The 21,502-nt window shown below is 55.4% G+C and overlaps 4 protein-coding genes across 4 annotated transcripts in view; 3 read left to right on the top strand and 1 right to left on the bottom strand.

Moving 5' to 3' along the window:
* Positions 1 to 3,316, top strand: part of WDR62 (WD repeat domain 62) — a 47,537-nt gene extending 44,221 nt beyond the window's left edge. Inside the window, exons 25-32 of the mRNA XM_038529217.1 lie at positions 14 to 118; positions 428 to 562; positions 849 to 960; positions 1,070 to 1,211; positions 1,294 to 1,354; positions 1,538 to 2,185; positions 2,701 to 2,858; positions 2,964 to 3,316. Of these exons, the coding sequence (XP_038385145.1) occupies positions 14 to 118; positions 428 to 562; positions 849 to 960; positions 1,070 to 1,211; positions 1,294 to 1,354; positions 1,538 to 2,185; positions 2,701 to 2,858; positions 2,964 to 3,230 (1,628 nt within the window). The 3' untranslated portion in view covers positions 3,231 to 3,316. The remainder of the gene's footprint in view (positions 1 to 13; positions 119 to 427; positions 563 to 848; positions 961 to 1,069; positions 1,212 to 1,293; positions 1,355 to 1,537; positions 2,186 to 2,700; positions 2,859 to 2,963) is intronic.
* A 146-nt stretch (positions 3,317 to 3,462) lies between these two features.
* Positions 3,463 to 10,192, top strand: OVOL3 (ovo like zinc finger 3). Its single transcript, XM_038529226.1, has 5 exons — positions 3,463 to 4,455; positions 7,981 to 8,152; positions 8,228 to 8,292; positions 9,056 to 9,257; positions 9,749 to 10,192. Exons 2-5 carry the CDS (start codon positions 8,059 to 8,061, stop codon positions 9,955 to 9,957), a joined length of 570 nt encoding a protein of 189 aa, XP_038385154.1. The 5' UTR covers positions 3,463 to 4,455; positions 7,981 to 8,058; the 3' UTR covers positions 9,958 to 10,192.
* On the bottom strand, positions 10,005 to 11,622 carry POLR2I (RNA polymerase II subunit I). The gene is made up of 6 exons (XM_038529227.1): positions 11,140 to 11,622; positions 11,007 to 11,061; positions 10,637 to 10,710; positions 10,477 to 10,551; positions 10,323 to 10,374; positions 10,005 to 10,112 (listed from the first exon to the last, which is right to left on the bottom strand). The coding sequence occupies exons 1-6, from the start codon at positions 11,196 to 11,198 to the stop codon at positions 10,050 to 10,052; spliced, it is 378 nt and encodes a 125-aa protein (XP_038385155.1). The 5' UTR covers positions 11,199 to 11,622; the 3' UTR covers positions 10,005 to 10,049.
* On the top strand, positions 11,321 to 20,827 carry TBCB (tubulin folding cofactor B). The gene is made up of 7 exons (XM_038529225.1): positions 11,321 to 11,547; positions 11,847 to 11,971; positions 12,494 to 12,637; positions 16,276 to 16,372; positions 16,917 to 17,108; positions 20,326 to 20,398; positions 20,558 to 20,827. The coding sequence occupies exons 1-7, from the start codon at positions 11,535 to 11,537 to the stop codon at positions 20,670 to 20,672; spliced, it is 759 nt and encodes a 252-aa protein (XP_038385153.1). The 5' UTR covers positions 11,321 to 11,534; the 3' UTR covers positions 20,673 to 20,827.
* Positions 20,828 to 21,502: the final 675 nt, after the last annotated feature.

Here is a 21,502-nt window from a genome sequence, read left to right as displayed (position 1 = left end):
TCTGCCCCTCCAGACTCGGGGGAGTCAGAGGCCGACTTGGAGTGCAGCTTCACCACCATCCATTCGTCCCCTCCCCGGCCAACCCCTCGGTTTAACATGATGATGCCCCGCACACCAGGTAAGCAGGGGCCAGATATGGGGAAGACGAGGTGTGGGACTGGCTGGGGGATGGTCATGAGGTATAATCACTTTCCCCACATCAGCCCTGTACTTGATGACCACTGAGCCTCCATTTCCTCGCTGGGGAGACAGAGCCATTAGCCTCTCCTCGGTCTAGTGGCAGCAGGGTGTGTGATGGGCCAGTCCAGCTCTCTCCATTGTTATGCGTCTAGCTTGTTTGTCTGGGCGGCTGCCATGACTCATGGTGTTGACCTCTCTCCTGACTCTCTCCTGCCCGCCCCCTCGCCTCCCCTTCGCCTCTCCCCAGGATGCCCAGGTACCACAGAAGAGTTATCCCAGCCCGAGGTGCTGGGCATATCCAACGGCTCCCTGCCCCAGACCCCTGAGCAGGAGAAGTTCCTCCGCCACCACTTCGAGACACTTACTGACGCACACCCCGAGGGTAGGGCCCTGCCTGGGCAGGCCATCCAGTGCTGGGCAAAGCATGGGTGTTTCGGGTAGGGTGGGTAGGGCTTCCCTGCATGGCTAGCAAGGGTGGAGGAGGGCTTGCGTTTTATCCTCAGGACTGAGCCACGCAGGCTCTTCTCCATGCTGTGTTTGCTCCCCAGGCATGGGTGTGTGCTCTTGAGGGCGTTTCTGGGGATCCACCTGCTGGTCTGTGGGTCTTCCTGGGCTCAGGGCTGGGCGGCTGGAGGGATTCTGAGGGCTCCGTTGGCCTCTTCCTCTAGAGCTCTTCCATGGATCCCTGAGAGACTTGGAGGCCCCTGAGGCTGAAGACTTCTTCAATCCCCGGCTTAGCATTTCAGCTCAGTTCCTCTCACGTCTCCAGAAAACATCCAGGTAGGAGCAGGTGCCCCTCCTACCCAAGCTCGCTCTCTCTCGCAGGACAGGACTGTGTCCCCTCAGGAGCCCCCAGGCCAGCCACAAACCCCTGCTTTCCTTCCCACAGGTTTACCCACACCTTCCCTCCCCGACTGCCCCTGCACCTGGTGAAGTCCCCAGAGGTCAAATTCACGGACCTTGGGTGCAGCCAGCCCAGGGCAGAGCCTCTGAGAGTAGGCGCTGGCTACACCTCCCCAGGCAGAACCAGCGTGAGTATGGGGCCACTTCTTTCAGGATTTAGGGCTGGGAGCAGGAGGCCTTCTTGTCCCCACCTCCTGGTTGTGCTTGCAGGTCCTCACTGGGAAAAAGGCTGAGGAGCCCCTTGAGACACTGGAGGCCTGGTTCCCACTGAGTGAGTGCCCCCATCTGCAGATAAACAGCCCTGGGCATCTCAGCAAATGGCCCCGGTGCCCATCTGAACTATGGGGCAGTAGGGATGGGCAGAGGCCACTCAGCCCCTGCAGCCTCCTGGGGTGGCCCCTCACATTGGCTCTCTGGCTGGGGTGTGAGAGTGAGCTGGCTGCTTCCTTTACAGCCCCCTGCCTCTCAGGCCTGGCATCCTGTGCCCCCTCCTCAGTGCTGCCTGCTGACAGGAAGCCTCTGACGCCCATAGCCCTGCCCACTCCAGGCTTGACTCAGGGTGTCCACAGCCCCTCCTCCCACTCCTACATGGCGGCTGCTGCGAGCTCCCGCGCCAAGATGTCACGCAGCATCTCCCTCGAGGACAGTGAGGGCCCCGTGCTGGCTGAGCTGGCCAGGCCCCTCCCCAGGCCGTCCTCCGTTGGGGAACTGGTGTCCCTGGGCCAGGAGCTCCAGGCCATCCCCACCGCGGCAGCACCGGGCTCTAACAGCGAGGGCCGAGAACCTGCCTTGCTCTCCTTAGGGGGCAACCACGAGGCCCGGGCCAGCCTGAAGCTGACCCTGTCAAGCATCTGCGACAGGCTCTTGTTGCCCCCTCCCCCGTTGGATCCTGTGGCCACCCAGCCCAGCGTCACAACAGCCACCTTCCCAGTCCCCAGCCCCGTGGATGCAAGCTCCCTGGGGCTCCACAGTTCCACCTTTCTCCCGAGGCTCCTGGTCCCTGAGTCCCCCAACACCCCTGCCCACCCCAACAGCACCTCACTTCCAGAGACCAGGCCCGGGGTCCCTGGCAGCGTCACCTCCCTCCTGGAGCCCGCCCCTGGTGAGTACCACTCTTAGGCAAGGCTCATCCCTTGTACAGCTGGCTTTGCTCCAACGGTGGGCACTTGACCTGGCCACGGGGGCTGCACCATTCGTTCACTTAAATCTTTAGCGAGCACTTCATACATGTTGGGCTTTGTTCTAGACTCTGGGCATTGGGGCACAGTGGTTAACAAGACCACAAAGAATTGACCCCTTAACTGGGAAGACAGCCAGACATGAAACAAAGTGTTTAGTGTGTCACGAAGGAGTATGTGCTAAGGACAGAAATAAGAGAGAGGGCTTAGGGAACAAGCAGGGAGGCAGTGGTTACAGTTTAGAGAAGGATAATGAGAAAAGTCTTCAATCTGGAGAAGGAGGGCACTTGAGCAGAGCGGGAGGAAAGTGAGCCTCAGGGGACCGAGGGAAGTGTTCCAGGCGGAGGGACAGCAGTTGAGAGCAGCCAGCCATCCTGGCCTTTCTGAGACCAGCTGGAAAGCGGAGGTGTCTTTCTCATTCCCTCCCCTCTAACCCCAGATGCGCTCAGTCTGGTCCAGGGCGGCCCTGGACACTGGGAGGACCCTGGGGGGCCATTGAGGTTCCTGCCCCCAACTCCCCTTGAACTAAGCAGTGTGAGCACCATCGTGCACAGACTGCAGACTGCCTTCCAAGAAGCCATGGACCTTTACAACCTGGTGAGCCGAGCCCCGGGGTCAGAGGCATGGGCCAGGGGGCTCCCTGGGACAGCCTGCCTGAGCTGGCTGGGTGGTGGCCCCTGACAAGGTCGGTACCCCTCGCAGGTGGTCTCCAACGACCAGATGAGCACTGATCAGCAGCGGCAGGCACGGACTGAGCTGGCCTCCACCTTCCTTTGGATCCATAGCCAGTTAGAGGCCAACAGCTGGCTGCTGAGGAGTGATGTGGCCCCACCCCAGGCCCAGCCTGGCCTGGGCTCCCCCTCCCCACCGACACTGTGCCCCCTGGCCAGCCCAGACTTGCACGCCCTGCTGGAACATTACTCAGAGCTGCTGGTGCAGGCTGTGCGGAGGAAGGCCCGGGGGCACTGAGGGCTGGCGCCTCCCCCCGACTCCCAAGACAGCCTGGCCACTTCAGAGGAAATCGGTGTCTGAAGCAAATAAACTGACAACTTTGAGGAATGGTTCCTGGTGCCTGTCAGGGTGCATCCGCAGAGCTCCCTCAGGCGGATGCGGGGAAGGAGGGCAGGGTGGACTGCCCAGGGAATACAGGTGGATAAACCCTGGAAGGGGTGAAATTTGTGTGCCGTAGGTGTTGGCTGCCCAGCATTGTACCCTCACCTGCTTGTCCCCTGCCTGTCTCCCCTGGAGGATGTCAGCCCCAGTGCCCTGCCTTGTTCCAGGACTCCGTCAATGGGACCAACATTCCCAAGAAATACAGGAACTGCAGTAATGATGATCCCAACAGCTGGATCCCATGTCTCCCATCTCTGCTGAGCCACTATGGGATCAGTTGTGGTCCTTGCTATTCCCCAAGGTGGGGCCTAACTATTCCCCAAGGAGAGGGCACACCCTTCCTCTGCCCCTTACCAGTGCCCCAGAATGTACTGGAGCCACTGCCGTCACCAGGTGCCAGACCCTGGCTCAGGACACACCTGCTACACCACTGCCAGGCCAAGCCCAGGCTTTTGTCTCCCATCTGTGACAGGGGGATTGAGAGACCAGCAAGCCCACTGACTGGACAGTCGGGCCGCATGCCCAGGCCATCCAGCAGCTGGGACAAATTATTCTTTGTCCAGTGGGAAGACTACATCCAGATTCATCTCCTAAGCTGCCAGCTCTGGTACCAGCTTCCCCAGGCGGCTGGCATCTAGCCATGTGGCATGTCTGCCAAGAAGGCCACTCTTGTGACCACAAAAGCCCCCACTGCCCCAATTCTCTATGAAGAGGAACCCAGCAAGGGCAGGGCCCCCTCCTAAAACACAGCCTTGCCACGTGGCTTGCTGTGGCCTGAACCACTACTTGCCTGACTTCCTCTGCTCAGAGAGAGCCAGTCTTGCCCCGGATTCCACAGAGCTGAGACTCAAACCTGGACTTGCCTAGTGCCAGAGCCAGACCCTTCAGCATAAGAACATGGTCCTCTGCTGTCTCCCTAAACACTGACACACATCAGCACCAACTGTACGTTCAAAAAACTCTGCTGGGTACCTGTATCTGTCTACATCTACAGGATAAGGAACAAGACCAGCAAAGCATCTCCCCTCATGGCATTAGCCTTCTAGAGACCAAATAGGAATTAAAATATCTGTGGAACTGGGTAAGCTGAGGGAGTTAACTGCTGGTTGATGGGCCGGCGAAGGCCTCTCGGGGTGACCTTTGAGAGAAGGCACAGGTCACATAGACATCTTGGGGAAGTATCCAAGCAGACAATAGCCAATGCAACCGCATTGAGGGGGTCAAATGTATGTGACCGGAATGAAGAAGGCAAGAGAGGAGGTGGGAGGAAGAATGGGGTTCAAGGGGCGGGGTCTTCATTGCTTTATGACCTTTAAATCCAAGAAACTTTCACAGCACAATTTCCCCCCCTAAATCAGATGCCTGATCTTGGTATTTAAGGAGATGCCCAGTATTATTTCCTGAAGTCCCTCTCCCTGCCCCACCGGAGACTCCCTGCCCAGCCCCACAGGTTACAGGCCACTGGGGACCCATTCTCCTTGCCCCTGCCTTGCCTGGCCACAGTCCTCTAAGATCCTTGAGGCAAGGCTTGGCATCTAGGCCCCTGAACACCCAGAAGACCATCTTGAGCCTTTGTGGAATGTACCCCTCCTCTCACCTGCATCCTTCGAGTCCCACGTAGCAAACAGCTGGCTTGGGGGGGGTCCAAGCTGTAGGGATACTTGTTATTCTTGATTATGTTCCTGCTTTGTTACCCTATGAGTTGGAGTTCCACCTCCAGCTTAGGCCCTCCTGGCCGCCATACGGCTGCCATACCAGCACTCAGCAGTACGCCCTCACCCAACCAGGCCCAAAGGAGGGCAGCTGCCAGGGTAGTGAGGAAAGTCCTAAGCCTTCCTAGACCCTTCCCCTTCTAGAGTAGTTGGGGGCAAAAAGAATGGAGATTGCTTTGACTTGCTTGGACCAGCCATCTGTCCTGGACATACCACTGTTCAAACAAAAGGGTTCTCAGCCCAAGAGGAGGGGGGCTTGTAGAGAGGACCCAGTGTGTCTACCGCTCTCCACTTAATACTAAGCTCTTCAGGGATCCCTGGGTGGCGCAGCGGTTTGGCGCCTGCCTTTGGCCCAGGGCGCGATCCTGGAGACCCGGGATCGAATCCCACGTCGGGCTCCCGGTGCATGGAGCCTGCTTCTCCCTCTGCCTGTGTCTCTGCCTCTCTCTCTCTGTGTGACTATCATAAATAAATTAATTAAAAAAAATACTAAGCTCTTCAGCCCTGGAAAGACCAGACTCTCCTTGGACAAATTGGTTAAGAAGCCACTGCTGATGAATGTGTGCGCGTGCAGTTTGGGGACCCAGGGTCCCAGCAGGAAGAGGCCAGCATGCTCACACGGGGTATTTTTTTTAAAGATTTTACTTATTCATGAGAAACACAGGAGAAAGGCAGAGAGAGAAGCAGGCTCCATGCGGGGAGCCCGACGTGGGACTCGATACCGGGTCTCCAGGATCACGCCCTGGGCGGAAGGCGGTGCTAAACCGCTGAGCCACCCGGGCTGCCCCACACATGGGGTATTTCAAAGACAGTTTGGTGAAGGGATCATTTGCAAAGAAGTGGGCAGGGAACCAGGAAATCACAGGGCTGGTACAGTATCCTGGACTGGTACCCGGAGAGCTGGAGCCACAAGGGGGCAAAGTGGGACCCAGAAGAGCCAGGCCTGGAGAGCGGGCTGCCCTAAGGGGAGCCGAGTGCCTGGCAACTCCATAGGGAAAGAGTTGGGGGAATCTGCTCCCCCATCTTCTAGGGGGCTCCCCATTGTCCAAGTCCTCCTGGGAGCCAGGGGCATGGGAGCCCAGATGATGTGGCCCACCCCAGTCAGCCTCCCAGGATGCAGAGCGGGGAGGAATGGGACAGAGAGGGCCTGGGGGCAATCCAGCTCCCCAGCCCTGGATTTCTTCCCTAGTGTGTTTTCAGTATTATAGGAACCAGCTGCCCCAAGAGACATGGTGCTGGGCAGGGAGACCTGGGCACCTGGAAAGAGACAATGGCTCCCCCCAACCATTTGCCAGCTCATCAGTGTGACTTCCGCCCTGTGCTCCCACGCTGGACAGCCACGGCTGTGTGAAATCCACAGTTGTGAGATGGAGACACTTCAAACCCCATTTTCCAGATGGGCTGATTGAAACTCAGATGCTTGCCTAGCTACCCCTCAAGCCTTCCTAACAACCACCCTGTTCATATGCTGCATGCTAAGCATTCTCCCCACATGATCTACATGGATCTTTGACACAAACCAGTGATAGGGAGACACATTTGTCCCATTTTCCAGGCGAAGAAACTGAGGCTTAGCAAGAAGTGACTTGCCTGGGTCCTGTAGAGATAAAGTGGCAAAGCTCTGGGCTGATAGGCTGTCAGTTCTGCCTCCCTTGTTGCCCCAAATGAATCAGCAGGACTGACGCTTAGGGAGTGTGAAGAAATAACACTGCTCTCATCACTAAACCTTTGTCTAGACTGTTCCCTCTGCCTGGAACACCCTCCCCCTTTCACCAGAAACCTCATCCTCCAGAGCTACACCCCAGCAGTCATCTCTGAACATTTAGGCTGGATCAGGAGCCTCTTCTGGGCTCCCTTGAGCCCCATGAGTTTTCTCTATTGCAGTTGGAATCACTTTGCCTGTGTATCCCCCATCATAACCTGTCATTCTGGGCTGTTACTGGTGTGTCTCCCCCGTGGGCTAAGTTATGTGCTCGTTTTTAGTGCTGAGCTAGCCTGGCCCATAGTTGGAGCTCAGGAAATTGCTGACTGGATAAATGAGAGGAAGTAACTGCACAGAGAATATTAAAAATCCTTAACCACTGGTTAAGAAGTCAGACAACGATCAGTCTAGAACAAGACTCACTCGCTAGTGTGTGGGGGTGGGTTCTGGGAGGCCCTGGCTGTGTCAGGTGACCCCCTCTGGCTCCTGGACTGTGGGACAGTGGGGAAGTGGTGTGGCAGGCAAGCACTAGGAGCTGGGCTACTAACGCACCAATATTTTATTTATTTTATTATTATTTTTTTTTTAACGCACCAATATTTTAATACCTGCTACACCTCAACAGCTTCTGGCCTGAACGTCCGCTCTGGGCGTCTGAGAATCTGAGAAGTAGAGCCTCCTGTTGGAAGATGCATAGCCTCTATCCTCCCTTTGTCCTTACCTGCTGGACCCTACTGTCCCTCCACCCTCTGGGGCAAGCAATCACAGCACCCCACCCCACCCCCTCAGCTTCCTCAGACAGCTGCTGTGATTTGAATAACCAAGCAGGCTGTTGGATGTCCGATTGGCGGCTGATTTGCCTGGCAAACAGACCCTCAGGTCCTGGGCCCTGCTGCTACTTTGAGAAGACAGCCCCCCCCCCCCCCAGTCTCTTTTTTCCCCCTTCCAGGAGCTGTCTAGGCTCCAATCTTGCCCTTGCTTATGGTCTTGGGGGGTCCTAGCACTTGGCAGGCCCCTGGTGGCAGGAAAGTGCCCTCAGGAACCTGGTGTAGAAGGGAGAGGAACGGTGGGTCCTGGGGCAGAGGTAACTGGAGCCAGCTAAGTCAGCTCCCTGGGCTGGTCACAAAATTTGCATGGAGAGAATGAGGTTCCTCCAAGGCTCCCTCCTCCCTCCTTCCCTTCCCCCTCCTAGTCATCCTGGGGCTGAGGTGTGCCTGCAAGTGGAAGAGGCAGGCATCCGTCTAAGGCCATCTTACCATTCCTGGAGGTGATGCCCCGTGCCTTCCTGGTCAGGAGTCGGCGTCCACAGCCACCCAACTGGGGCCACCTGCCTGACCAGCTTCGAGGAGATGCCTATGTTCCAGGTGGGCCCCTCACTGGGCCTGGAGGTGAAGGGTAGGTGAGACACAAAGCATCACCATCTGGGTTTCTCTCCTCAGACTGCAGCAACCAGCAGGGCCCACCAGCACGCCAATCTCCTGGCCTCCGGGACTCTTGGGCGGCGGTGAGTCTGCAGCTGGACCACAGGACCCTGCTCAGTTTCATCCCTGCCCACTCTCAGCTGAGACAGAACCTGACTGCCCCTTACTTCCTGAGCCCATTTGCACATGCCTCTCCAGCCTCAGGACCTTTCCATCTATTGTTCTCTCTGCTGGAAATGCCTTTCCTTTCTTAATAGAGCTCACTGTTAGGCTTCAGCCCAGGCACCATTTCCCGAGCGGGCAGCCACATTTCCTACCCCCAGAGGTCTCTCTGTCCAGTGGGGCAAAACAAGATTCAAGCCAAGTGGATGGTGATTTGCTTTATGTCAGATCAGACAAAAGTGACAGGAACAAGATGGGGGGTGGGGGAAGGCTGGGGACCCTCTGAAGGGGTATTCAGCTGTGCATGACCTGGAAGAAGGAAAGCACTAGCCAGATTATATATGTGACTGAGATTATATCAGTATTTGTTGAAAGCCAGGAACGGCTTTCCTCAATGGATATTTACCAGGAATGAGACAAAAACTCATTCCTTCCTGGAGCTGGTGGGGGCTATAGCTATAGATAATAAAATTAGAAAAATATATATTATGTTGGAAGATGTGCTATGGAGAAATATAAAGCAGGGTAAAGGCAATGGGGAAGGGCCAGGGAAGGCCTTGGAGAGAGCGTAGCATTTTCACACACAAAGAACAGTCTCGGGCCTTCCCAGACCTCCTTGGTTCCTGGTTCTAGGTATTCCGTTTGCCCCACCCAGGGGGTCTAACTCCCATGTGCCTCCCACAGCCGAGGCAGGGCAGTCTGGCCTCCAGTCCCAGGGGCCCCGGGACGCTTGGCTGCCCACTCTGCCCCAAGGCCTTCCCTTTGCAGCGCATGCTGACACGGCACCTCAAGTGCCACAGCCCTGCACGTCGCCATGTGTGCCGCTGTTGTGGCAAAGGCTTTCACGATGCCTTCGACCTCAAGCGTCACATGAGGACTCACACTGGTGAGGAGGGGCAGGGATAGGGAAAGGCGGTTGGGCCCCAGGAAGGTTGGGAACAAAATAGGGAGAAAGGTCCCCAGGATGTGGAGTTTCCAGCATTTGTGTTTTTGGGGTGGAGACTCAGCCACCAGGAGGCTTGGAAAACCTATTTAAGGATCCCAGCCAGTAGGTATAAGGTGGTGCCAGGGTAGCAGCCTGCTGAGGGGTACAGATGAAGACCGTAGTAGTTACATGATTTAGGTCCTAAACAGAAAGATGTAAGGCAAAGCGTCCTTCCTTCTACCCCCGGGGAAGGAAACTCCTGATGAGCAGAGGGGGAACACACGTGTCTGGCCCATGTTTGCACTGGGTGGAGGTAGCACACGGGACGTGGGCAGAGGAGTCTGGACAACTAGGATTCGGGATGCAGGAATGTTCCTGGAAGGCAGGGTGGGAAGGCTTTGGTTTGGAGGCCACTCCCCTGTCTGTCCTCCCCCCTCTGCCCTTCTGCACAGGGATCCGGCCGTTCCGCTGTGGAGCTTGCGGGAAAGCATTTACACAGCGCTGCTCCCTTGAAGCTCATCTCGCCAAGGTGCACGGGCAGCCGGCCAGCTATGCTTACCGTGAGCGCCGTGAGAAGCTGCATGTGTGTGAGGACTGTGGCTTCACCTGCTCGAGGCCCGACACCTACGTGCAGCACCGTGCTCTACATCACGCTGCCTGAGAATGTGCATCCCACACAACTCACGAGAGGCAAATAAATGCAGGAAATGCACGCACAAAACACAGTATTTATTACACACAGGGGAGGATAGTTCACTCGGTCCAGCGGTGGCCACAGTGTGGGGCCGTGCACACGTAGTACAAGCGCATGGCGTCCTGGCAGAAAGGTTGCAGTTAGGAAGGGTCTGGACCTCACAGAAGGGTACAACACAGAACATCCAGCAGACCCTCACTCCGAGATAACAGGCAAAGGGGCTTTCCCCATTGGGAAGGGGGACACCCGGAAGGGCAAGGTTCCCCCCAATACTGGCATCCCTGCCCGGGGAGGGCCAACCCTGCGACGCGCAAAGTCCTCCTGCCACTCACCTCAGCCCGGGCACTATGTGACTGGAAGAACACCGCCTCCTTGTGGCCACACCTGGGAGGACAGGCAGCCCCTCAGCCTACCATACCCTCCCCTCCTCCGTCCACCCGTTAAGGACGAGCCGCTCTCCATCCCCAGCACCAACAGCGCGCTCACTTTTGGCACGGGTGGTCCTCGGTCCGCGGCAACGTGGGGTCCTGGGACACGTCGGCGATGATCTGGGTCAGTTCGCTGGGGGAGCAGAAGTGAATAGTTAGGCCCAGATGAGGCTCCCCAGCCAACAACCCCGTCCCCAGGCTCTAGTCCTGCCACTCACTCCACTTCGTGCGTGATCTTGTTGACATAGATGCAGCTGTTGTCGGCTTCCTGCTGGTAATCGCAATTCCGGCACTAGAGAGGGCGAGCGTGGCGGGAGGGGGTCACGGAGAGATCCGGGGGGGACTGGAAGGGAAGGCTGGGCCATGACTAAATCACGGGGTCTCCAAGTTGGGGTAACGGAGTATGTTGGGAATCACCTCCGGGATGGGCCACACAAGAGACTAGGGTTCACCCAGGGGATAGAAAAGGAGACCAAAACACGAAGGGGGCGTAGAGAGGGGTAAGGGGCACGTGGAGTAGGTTGGGGCCACGCCGAGAACCGGGGACCGTTCTGGGGGGACCCCGTCGCCGCGGCCGCCCGCGCTCACCGCGTAGAGCAGGATGCGGTTCTCCTTGTCCTCCTTGGGATAAAGCATGTTGTTACTGCGGGGAGGAGGAAGCCAGAGGTCAGTCCTGGGGCCGTTACTTGCTCCCCTTGCGCACTCGCAGCCCCGGCCTCACCATTCCTGGCAGAATCGAATACCCACGAAACCGGGCTCGTAGGTCCCGTCTGGCTCCATAGCGACGCCGGGCCCGTCGAGCCCTGCGCCCTGGCTCCGCCGCGCGACGGGTCGCGGGAAGGGTCACGCCTAGTTGCTTCGCGCTACGGCGGGGCGGGGCTAACACGTGCACCGGCTCCCAGTGGCTTTGAACTTGTCTCTCTAGGCCGAGGTTCCATTAACAACTTGCTTTAATTTTTCCGATATCCTGCGGTAATTGTTTCCGACTTTCGAGCCTCGCTTCCCCAGTTTGTAGAGCAGTATGGGACGAGAGCCAGGAACACGATGCTTCTCGTAATAAGCAAGGCGCGGAGCATGAATGAAGCCATTGCAGTCCCTGGCTGACGGCCAGTGCACATGCGCGGACGAGGTAACTCTTGCCAGTCCTTCCTGGGGGCTTCAGCCTCCGTCCGCCGGGCCGTTTCCCGGGCGGCTATTGGAAGAACTGTGCTCCATGGAAGGCCTCTCGGGATTGGCTGGGCCCACCCAAGAGCACGGGGGAGGCCTCTTCCTGGCGTGGAAAGGGACGGCGGCGATTGGCGGGCCCTGCTCGCGGGAGGGCGAGGATTGGCCGGGTCGGGAGCAGGGGGCGGGGCCGATATCCCAGAAGCGGCGGCGGCGGCTGCGGAGCCGGTGTGAGGCGACCGACCGGGCTGCGGACCCCGGCAGGGCGCGGCGAGATGGAGGTGACGGGCTTGTCGGCGCCCACCGTGACCGTGTTCATCAGCAGCTCTCTCAACAGCTTCCGCTCTGAAAAGCGGTACAGTCGCAGCCTCACCATAGCGGAGTTCAAGGTGTGGCCGTGGGGGCGGGGCCCGGGGGCGGGGCGTAGGTGTGAGGGGGCGGGGCGAGGAAGGCACGGAGGGGCTTCCCGACCGCGAGGAGGGGCCGGGACCAACCCGGGTTGAACCGCCTGGGGGCTGGGCCGCGGGCGGATGGGGTGGGGGCGAACCTGAAGTTCCAGAAATGGGGGGCGAAGCCAGGGAAAATTAGAGGTTGCATAGGGCGTGGCCAAGGATAACCGGGTGGCTCCTAAATGGTGGGTCCCTTGAAGGAGCGGGGATGGGGTGATGGTCGTTGCAAGGGGCGGACCCTCGGGGCGCCTGGCGGGCTCAGCTGGAAGAGCTGGCGATTCTCCATCTCGGCTCGTGAGTCCGAGGCCCGCGTTGGGCGTACAGTTTACTTTAAAAAATGTATAAATAAATAAATTCGCAAGTACAAACCTGCGAATGTATGTAGCGAGGGGTGGAGCCCCCGGGCAGAGGGTGGGGCCGCTGACGGCTTCCACCGGCTTCCACCGGCTGCTCCCCGCGCAGTGTAAACTAGAGCTGGTGGTGGGCAGTCCTGCGTCTTGCATGGAACTGGAGCTGTATGGAGCTGACGACAAGTTCTACAGCAAGCTGGACCAGGAGGATGCGCTGCTGGGTTCGTACCCCGTAGACGACGGCTGCCGCATCCACGTGAGACCCCCCTCATTCATTTATTTATTGAACAAATACTTGGCTGCACGTTGCTCTGTGTGATAACCAGGATAGGCCCTCCCCTCGTGGAGCCCCCAGTCCAGCAGGGAGAGACACCTAGCCATCTCTGGACAGTGACAAGCAGAGGGGGCCGATCCGGGCTGGGAAAGGCCCAGGGAACTGGGGGCGCCCAGAGAGGTGCCTGACACTCCTCCTAGAAGTATCAGAAGGGGCCTCCTGAAGGAAGGGATGCCTGAGCTGAGACCCGAAAGATGAGGAAAGGACAACTTAAGATAAGGAGCGGGAGGGGCATGCCAGGTGGAGGGAACAGCATAGAGTGTGAGGGGGGTCAGGGTAAGTGATGAGACTGGACCTGTTGGGAGAAGTTGGAACACGGAGGGCCTCTGCATGCATCAACTCACATCCTCCTCTCTGTCCCCCCCTTACTCCTCAGACATCCCAGTATCCCAGGTAACCTCCACCTTAGGGCCTTTGCATATGCTGTGTACCCCACACTCACATCGTTCTTTTTTATATGGCTTCACATGGCTCACCCCACCCTTCCAGTCTTTTTTTTTTTTCTTTTTTTAAGATTTATTTATTTGAGGGAGGGAGAGAAAGAGAAAGCATGAAAGCATGAGCAGATAGAGGGAGAAGGAGAAGCAGACTCCGTGCTGAGCAGGGGGCCAGATGTGGGGCTCGATCCAAGGACCCTGGGATCCTGACCCTAGCTGAATGCTTAACCAACTGAGCCACCCAGGCGCCCCCTCCACTAAATGTCACCCTCCAAATGTGAGGCCTTCATAGATCTCAGTATGAAATTTAAATCTTCTCTGTTTTCCACTTTACTTGATTTTTGTCCTTAGCTCCTAGCACCCTGTAACATACTGTGCATTTCCGCCAGCAGCTGGAATAATGCCGAGGACAGAGAAGATGCTCAATGAATCATTGTTGAATACTGAACTGAATCCATAAAATAAGACTCAGAAAATGGTGTAATTAACTTCACTTTGCAAAATAAAAAACTTACTGAAATTTATTTTCCTAAGAATGAACTATAGTTAGAATTATCGCCTCAGTCTGCATGACTGTGGGAGTCAGTATGCTCAGAGAACTGGTTCCTTTTTTACCTCCTAGGTGTTTTTTGAGCATTTGTGTCATGCCAAAGGCCAAGTCTGAAGAGGTCTCTGTTTTTAGCTCTGTCCAGTGTGTGAGGTAGATGTTAGCAAGATATTCACAGGAAGAAACATGAAATGTCAGAGACACGGGGGCCATTAGGAAGAGATCACAGAGCCGAGAGAGCCGATACTGGGGGACTTGACCTATCAGTGAGGTCTGGGAGGACTTCCTGGAAGAGGTGACGCCTGAGCAGAGACCTGGAGAATAGGAAGAGTTAACTGAAGAAGAGAGGGATCCCTGGGTGGCGCAGCAGTTTGGCGCCTGCCTTTGGCCCAGGGCGCGATCCTGGAGACCCGGGATCGAATCCCACGTCGGGCTCCCGGTGCATGGAGCCTGCTTCTCCCTCTGCCTATGTCTCTGCCTCTCTCTCTCTCTCTCTCTCTCTGTGACTATCATAAATAAATAAAATTTTAAAAAATATTAAAAAAAAAAAACTGAAGAAGAGACAAGAGCACTCCAGGAAATGGCCCAGCATGTGCAAACATGGGGTGGAAGGGAGCTCAGTTAGGTACAGGAGCTGAAGAGGGGCCTCTCCTCTGGCAGGGGGAAGTGGGAACCAGGGGAGGCAGGGGAGGGCTCCGAGGCAGCAGAGTCCTGGCCTGACTCAGATGTTCGTAGGCTCCCTCTGTGTGTGGGGAGCAGGCTACAGAAGACAAGAGGAGTAGGGAGACCTGGAGGGGGCTGCTTCCACCGTCCAGGTGGTGCGGTGGGGCCTGGATCATAGTGGGAATGGGTCAGGATCGTGCTGGGCACAGGACGGAGTCCCTGGGCTGACCGGGGCAGCCTCAGCCTCCGCACACTGGTGGGTCGGGTGTAGGTCATGGCATCCTCCAACAAGAGGTTTTCACACATGGATTCAGGTGTAGACATGCCTTTAACTTCTGAGGTCATTTGAGGAAGGTTTCCCAGAGGCAGAGCCTCTGGGGAGGTTTTTTTTTGTTGTTTTAAATTCTTTTTCTGTTTATAAATATTACCTATATATTTGTTTTTGTTTGTTTGTTTTTTTTTACCTATATATTTGAAGTGCCTGACTGGCTCAGTTGGTAGAGCATGTGACTTGATCTCAGGGTTGTGAGTTCAGGCCCCATGTTGGACATAGAGATTATTTTAAATCAATTTTTAAAAAAATCTTATTTATCTATTCATGAGAGACAGAGAGAGAGAGAGGCAGAGACACAGGCAGAAGGAGAAGCAGGTTCCATGCAGGGAGCCCAATGTGGGACTTGATCCCGGAACACCGGGATCACGCCCTGGGCCAAAGGCAGATGCTCAACCACTGAGCCACCCAGGCGTCCCAACTTAAAAACAATTTTAAAATGTTTATATATATATATATATCTGTGTGTGTGTATGTTTATTTATGTGTGTATATACACACACATATATATAACGTTATATACATTTTTTGCTTATAATAATACCCACGTCAAATTCACAAGATCTTTAATATAGAAAGTAGAAATTCTTAGTGATCCTGACTAGCACTCTTCTCCCCCACTGCCCCTGCCCTGGCCCAGCCTCCATCCTCTCACCCCTGGGCCCTCTGCAGTCTGCTCCCCAGAAGGAGCCTGTGATGCTCCGAGTTGGGTCAGGGCGCTCCTGGCTCAGCGCCTCCCTGGCTGCATCTCGATCTGGGTGAAAACCAAAGTCCACAGTGACCCGTTGTGTCTCCCACCTTCCCCTGGGTCTCCGCTCCAGCTACGATGGCATCCCTGCTGTTCCTGAAAAGGGCTAAGGTCATTTCTGCACCAAGATTTGGTGTCTGTCCTTCCTTCTCAGCCTTTGGGCCTTGGCTCAGACATCCCCTCCCTTCGGAAACCTACTCTGACCACCCTCTCATGCTCCTGAGCCTCTTGGTGGTATTTATCTACGTAGCACCTTGTCATCTGGTGTTTAGTACGTGCATGTGTTTGTGGTCGGGCTGCCAGCAGATGAGCTTGTGTCCCTAGCACCCAGCACGGAGCCCAGCTGGGGCTACAGAAGAGCATAGCAGCAGTGAGTGAGTGAATATTGGGGGGACAGATAGGAAGAGAAGCTTCAGGGGAGGCCGGAGGTTGGGTCCAGCTTAGGAGGGTCCCAGAGACCCAGAGAGGGACAGATGTGCTGCCCAGAAGTCTCATGAGCAAGACTTGAGCTCTGTCTTCCATTCCAATGATCTTGGACCACCAGTGATGTTGGCGGCAGCATGTGGGGATTGTCTGGGTCCAGATCCAGCCTCTGAGGGCTTGGATGGGGGCGAGGGAGGGGAGATGGCCAGTGTGGACATGTGTTCTCACCCCTTCTGCTGGGCTCAGGAGAGGAGAGGAGCCCTGGGTAAAGGTGAGGGTAGAGGAATATGGTCTTTCCTAGATGGAGAGACTTAAATCCCGGGAATGCTCCAGTGTGCAACCCCTGCCTCCAGTATCCCAAGCCTCCCAGGCCAGGCTGGATCCCCCCTGACATCGCTCCCCTCACTACAGGTCATTGACCACAGTGGTGCCCGCCTTGGGGAGTATGAGGATGTGTCCAAGGTGGAGAAATACCAGATCTCACAAGAAGCCTACGACCAGAGGCAAGGTACAGGCGCAGGAGGTTGGATGGGGGCCTGTGGGGGCCAGAAGGAGTCTGTGCCAGTGGACAGAGGTGGGGGGCAGACAGGGGAGGGGGGCCGGTGGTGTGGGCAGTGGGGACAGACAGACATGGCAGATGGAGGGCGTGGGATGGGTTTGTTGTGGGTACAGATAGGGCTTGCAGGGGCACAGGGCGTGGGGTATGAATGGGGGCTGGGAGGTGTGAGGGAGTGTGGGCAGGCAGAGGGAGCATGAGAGGGGAGTCTAAGGGGGGTCACACGTAGTGGGGGAGTTAGTGTCACACGGTGGCATGAGCAGAACAGATCGGATGTGTAGCGGGTGAGACGAGAGGCTGGGTGGAGGGAATATGATGCTGAAGGGACGTGGGAAGGTGGGGTCATGGGAAGACAGGAGGCAGCATCTAGATTGTGGGGAGGCCCAGGGGGCCAGAACAGAAGAGTTTCTTCTGAATGTTGGCCCTGCGTGGGTGGCAAGTTGTCCCATGAGACCAGGGCAAGCAGTCTAAGCCTTGTCCCCCACCCCGCCCTCAGACTCCGTCCGCTCCTTCCTGAAGCGCAGCAAGCTGGGCCGGTACAACGAAGAGGAGCGGGCACAGCAGGAGGCCGAGGCCTCCCAGCGCCTGAACGAGGAGAAGACCCAGGCCAGTGCCATCCCCGTGGGCAGCCGCTGTGAAGTGCGGGCGCCTGGGCAGCCCCCTCGCCGGGGCACCGTCATGTATGTAGGTACGTGGCCCACTGAGGCCTTGTGCTCAGCCCTGAGGTGGGCGATGCTGGAGACTGGGCCCCTGAGGGAGATCCCAGGCCGGGCTGGTCAGGAAGACAGACCCAGCAATGACAGTGATGGCCCAGAGTGTTCCTGGCAGGGAAGTGGGGGACAGAGGCAAAACAGTGGGGTTGTGAGAGGAGGTGGAGGCCAGAGGGGCTGGTTCTGAGGTGAATGCACAGGGCGCAGGGTCAGAGCTGAGATGGGGGAGGCAGGGGCCCGGCTGTGTGAGCTGAGCGGCAGCACCTGCTCTGCCCTGCCCTCCTGTGGGTGATGGGGGGAGCTTCCTGGGAGGGGGGGCGCTGTGTGAGAGAAAGGGTGAGGAGGGGGTCGAGTGCTCCCGCCAGAGGGCATGGTGAGTGCAGAGGCCCAGAGGCCCAGGAGCTAGGACAGGCTGGGCCTGGCTGGGCCCATCCAAGGGGGAGAGAGGAAGTCAGCGGGAGTGGGGAGTGGGGAGGACATGGGGGGAGAGGTAAGACGTGAGGTCTGGGCAGGAGCACGGGCACGTGGACATGCAGGGCCTTGAAGACAGTGGGGAGCAGGGAGGGGTTTGTTTTTATAACACCTGCATTGAGGTGTAATTCAAATACCGTGAAACTTAAAGTATACAAGTCGTTGGTCTTACGTGTGCTCACGGAAGTGTGCAGCCGTCACCAGTCTTAGAACATTTCCATCTCCCCGGGAAGAAACCCCATAACCATTAGCAGCCACTCCCCATTTCTGAAGCCTCGACTCCCCCAGTCCTGGGCAGCCACTAGTCGATGTTGACTCTGTAGACCCTATTTTGGACGTTTCACATAAACTGAATCCTATAGTAGGCGGTCTTTTGTGACTGGCTTGTTTCACTTCGTTCCTAGGCTTCATCCGTGTTGTAGCCTATGTCAGGGTTTTGTCTCTCTTTTTTTTTTTTTTTTTAAGATTTTATTTATTTATTCATGACACACACAGAGAGAGGCGGAGACACAGGCAGAGGGAGAAGCAGGCTCCATGCAGGGAGCCCGACCGATGTGGGACTCAAACCCGGGACTCCAGGATCATGCCCTGGGCCGAAGGGAGGCGCTCAACCGCTGAGCCACCCAGGTGTCCTGTTTTGTCTCTTTTTATAGCCAAATGATGCCGCATTGGTTGGGTACACCTCATTTTATACATTCGTTCATCAGCTGATGGATTTTTGAGTCCTTTCCACTTTTTTGTCTATTATGGATAATACTGCTATGGACATTCTTTTTTTTTTTTAAGATTTTTATTTATTTATTCACAAGAGGCAGAGACATAGGCAGAGGGAGAAGCAGGCTCCCTGTGGGGAGCCCAGTGCGAGACTGGATCCCAGGACCCTGGAATCACAACCTGAGCCAAAGGTAGATGCTCAACCCCTGAGCCACCCAGGTGCCCCTGCTGTGGACATTGAATAGGTTTTTGTGCAGACACATATTTTCATTTCTCTGCAGAAGGAGTGGAATTGCTGGGTCACACGGTAGCTCTGTTTAACCTTTGGAGCAGCTGTACCACACCATAGTTCACCAGCAGTGTGTGAGGGCTCTGGTTTCTCCATGTCCTCATCAGCACTCTTCCCTCTGTGTGCAGGCACATCCCCGGTGTCTGTGTGTCCGAATTTCCTCTTTATAAAGACACCAATCAGATTGGATTATATCTCTCACCCTAATGGCTTCATTTTAACTTTACCACCTTTTTAAAGACCTTGTCTCCAAATACAGTCATATTCTGAAGTACTGGGGGTTAGGATATCATCGTGTAAGTTTTGGCAGACACAGTTCAGCCCTTACCTAGTTTTAAGAATTCTTTATATATTCTATTTTTTTAAAAAGATTTTATTTATTTATTCACGAGAGACACAGAGAGAGAGAGGCAGAGACACAGGCAGAGGGAGAAGCAGGCTCCATGCAGGGAGCCTGACGTGGGACTCGATCCCAGGTCTCCAGGGTCACGCCCTGGGCTGAAGGCAGACGCTCAACCACTGAGCCACCTGGGCTGCCCTCTTTATATATTCTAGATAAAATTCCCTTATCAAATATATGATTCACAAACATTTTCTCCCATTCCTTTTTTTTTTTCCTGCCGTTCTGTGGGTTGGTTGTCTTTTTACTTTCTTGATCGTGTCCTTTGAAGCATAACATTTAAAATATTTTTGGGGGCATCCCGGGTGGCTCAGCTGTTTGGCACCACCTTCAGCCCAGGGTGTGATCCCGGAGACCCAAGATTGAGTCCCACATCGGGCTCCCTGCACGGAGCTTGCTTCTCCCTCTGCCTCTCTCTCTCTCTCCCTCTCTCTCTCTCTCTCTCTGTCTCTCATGAATAAATACAATCTTTAAGAAAAAAAATTATTTTAAAGTCCCAATTTATTTTGTTGTTGTTGCTTACACTTTTGGTATTATATCTAAGAAGCCAGGGCCTAAGATAAGGTCACAGAGTTTTACTCCTGTATTTTCTTCTAAGAGTTTTATAGTGATGTGTTTTGCATATGGGTCTTAGACCTACTTTGAGTTAATTTGCATGTGTGACATGAGATAGGAATCCAACTTCCTTCTCTTGAGTGTGGATATCTAGTTGTCCTAGAACTATCTGTTGAAAAGGCTGTTCTTTCCTCATTGAACAGTCTTGGCACCCTCGTCAAAAATCATTTGATCGTAAGCAGTGTGGATTTTATGCCGAATGGGATGGGCGGCCTTTGAGGAATTTGAGGCAAGGTAGCAGTGCTGTTTCCTTTAAATTTTTACAAAACTCCTCTGAGTGAGGATGTTGAGTAAATAGCGATCCTGAGAAGGGCAGCCCGGGTGGCTCAGCAGTTTAGCACCCTTCAGCCCAAGGCGTGATCCTGGAGTCTCAGGATCGAGTCCCACATCAGGCTCCCTGCGTGGAGCCTGCTTCTCCATCTGCCTGTGTCTCTGCCTCTCTCTGTCTCTCTCTCTCTCTCTCTCTCTCTGTGTCTTTCATGAATAAGTAAATAAAATCTTAAAAAAAAAAAAAAAAGTGGATCTGAGCTAGGAACAGTGAGACCAATGAAGGAGGCTATCATATTAGTCTGGGCAGGAGATGGAGGTGGCCCTGGGTGCTAGCAAGGAGTGGTTTTTGCCAGGATAGGCTTTATACTGAGTCAGTGGGCATGAATCTGGGATGAACTGCAGCTAGAAGTTTCATTGGGCTTTCCTCCCTGGACAGGACTCACAGATTTCAAGCCTGGCTACTGGATTGGCGTCCGCTATGATGAGCCCCTAGGGAAGAACGACGGCAGGTAATGAACGGTCCCATTCAGGCATCTATGTGTGCATACGTGTGCTTCTGCGTCTAAGTGCATTTGGATTGAGCCTGCCCATCCTGGCATCCCACCCATCCCTGGGTGGGAGCAGTGTTGGGGCCCCTCTGACCACTGCCTCCCCACGTTGCCCTGCAGTGTGAATGGGAAACGCTACTTCGAATGCCAGGCCAAGTACGGCGCCTTCGTCAAGCCATCGGTTGTGACAGTGGGGGACTTTCCTGAGGAAGACTACGGGTTGGATGAGATGTGACACCTGAGGAAAGGCATCCCCCAGCTCCAACTAACTGGCCTACTCATTGCCCCTCCCTGTGTGTGCCCATGGCCCTCTTCCCCGAGCCCATTTTTATTTTATTCACCTTGCTATTGACTTTTGAGACTCATGCATTAAATTTCCTGGAAACCTGAGAGGTGTTGGAGGACTTGATGAATGTGGCGTGGGGGGTGGGGATAGGTGAGGGTGAAATAGGCTGGATGAGGTAGAGGTTGGGCAGGACGAGGCTTTATTCCTTACCTGATAGCTGGGGGCCCATGAGACTGTTTTTTGTCCTTTATTAGTTACTGTAATGCTTTGCGGCTGTAACAAAGGAGCCCACAATAATAGTGGCTTAAATAAGGCAGTTTATTTCTCATGTAAAGTCTCGTGTAACCACCAAGAGCTGGTATGGTGATCCCTCTGTGTCAGAGGCCAGTCTCCATACATGTATCTTGTTGCTCTTCCTTCTTGTAATTCCCACATTGTCAGCTCCAGGCAACATCGAGAGGGGAAGGGGAAGGACACCTCTTGCCCTTAAGAAATATGTGCAACTCAGAACATGTTTCTGTTTCCTTGGCCAGAATTTTGTCTCCTGGCCACTTGTAGACCGGGGAATGTAGTTTTTATTCTGGGCAGCCATGTTCCTCCCCAAATATCAGAAGTTCCTATATCGGGCAGCCCCGGTGGCTCAGTGGTTTAGTCCCGCCTTCAGCCCAGGGAGGGATCCTGGAGACCCGGGATTGAGTCCCACCGCAGTCTGCCTGCATGGAGCCTGCTTCTCCCTCTGCCTGTGTCTCTGACTCTTTCTCTCTCTATGTCTCCCATGA

The sequence above is a fragment of the Canis lupus genome, chromosome 1 (assembly GCF_011100685.1).
Source record: "Canis lupus familiaris isolate Mischka breed German Shepherd chromosome 1, alternate assembly UU_Cfam_GSD_1.0, whole genome shotgun sequence".
NCBI lineage: Eukaryota > Metazoa > Chordata > Mammalia > Carnivora > Canidae > Canis > Canis lupus.
This window is presented reverse-complemented; position numbering and strand designations above follow the sequence as displayed.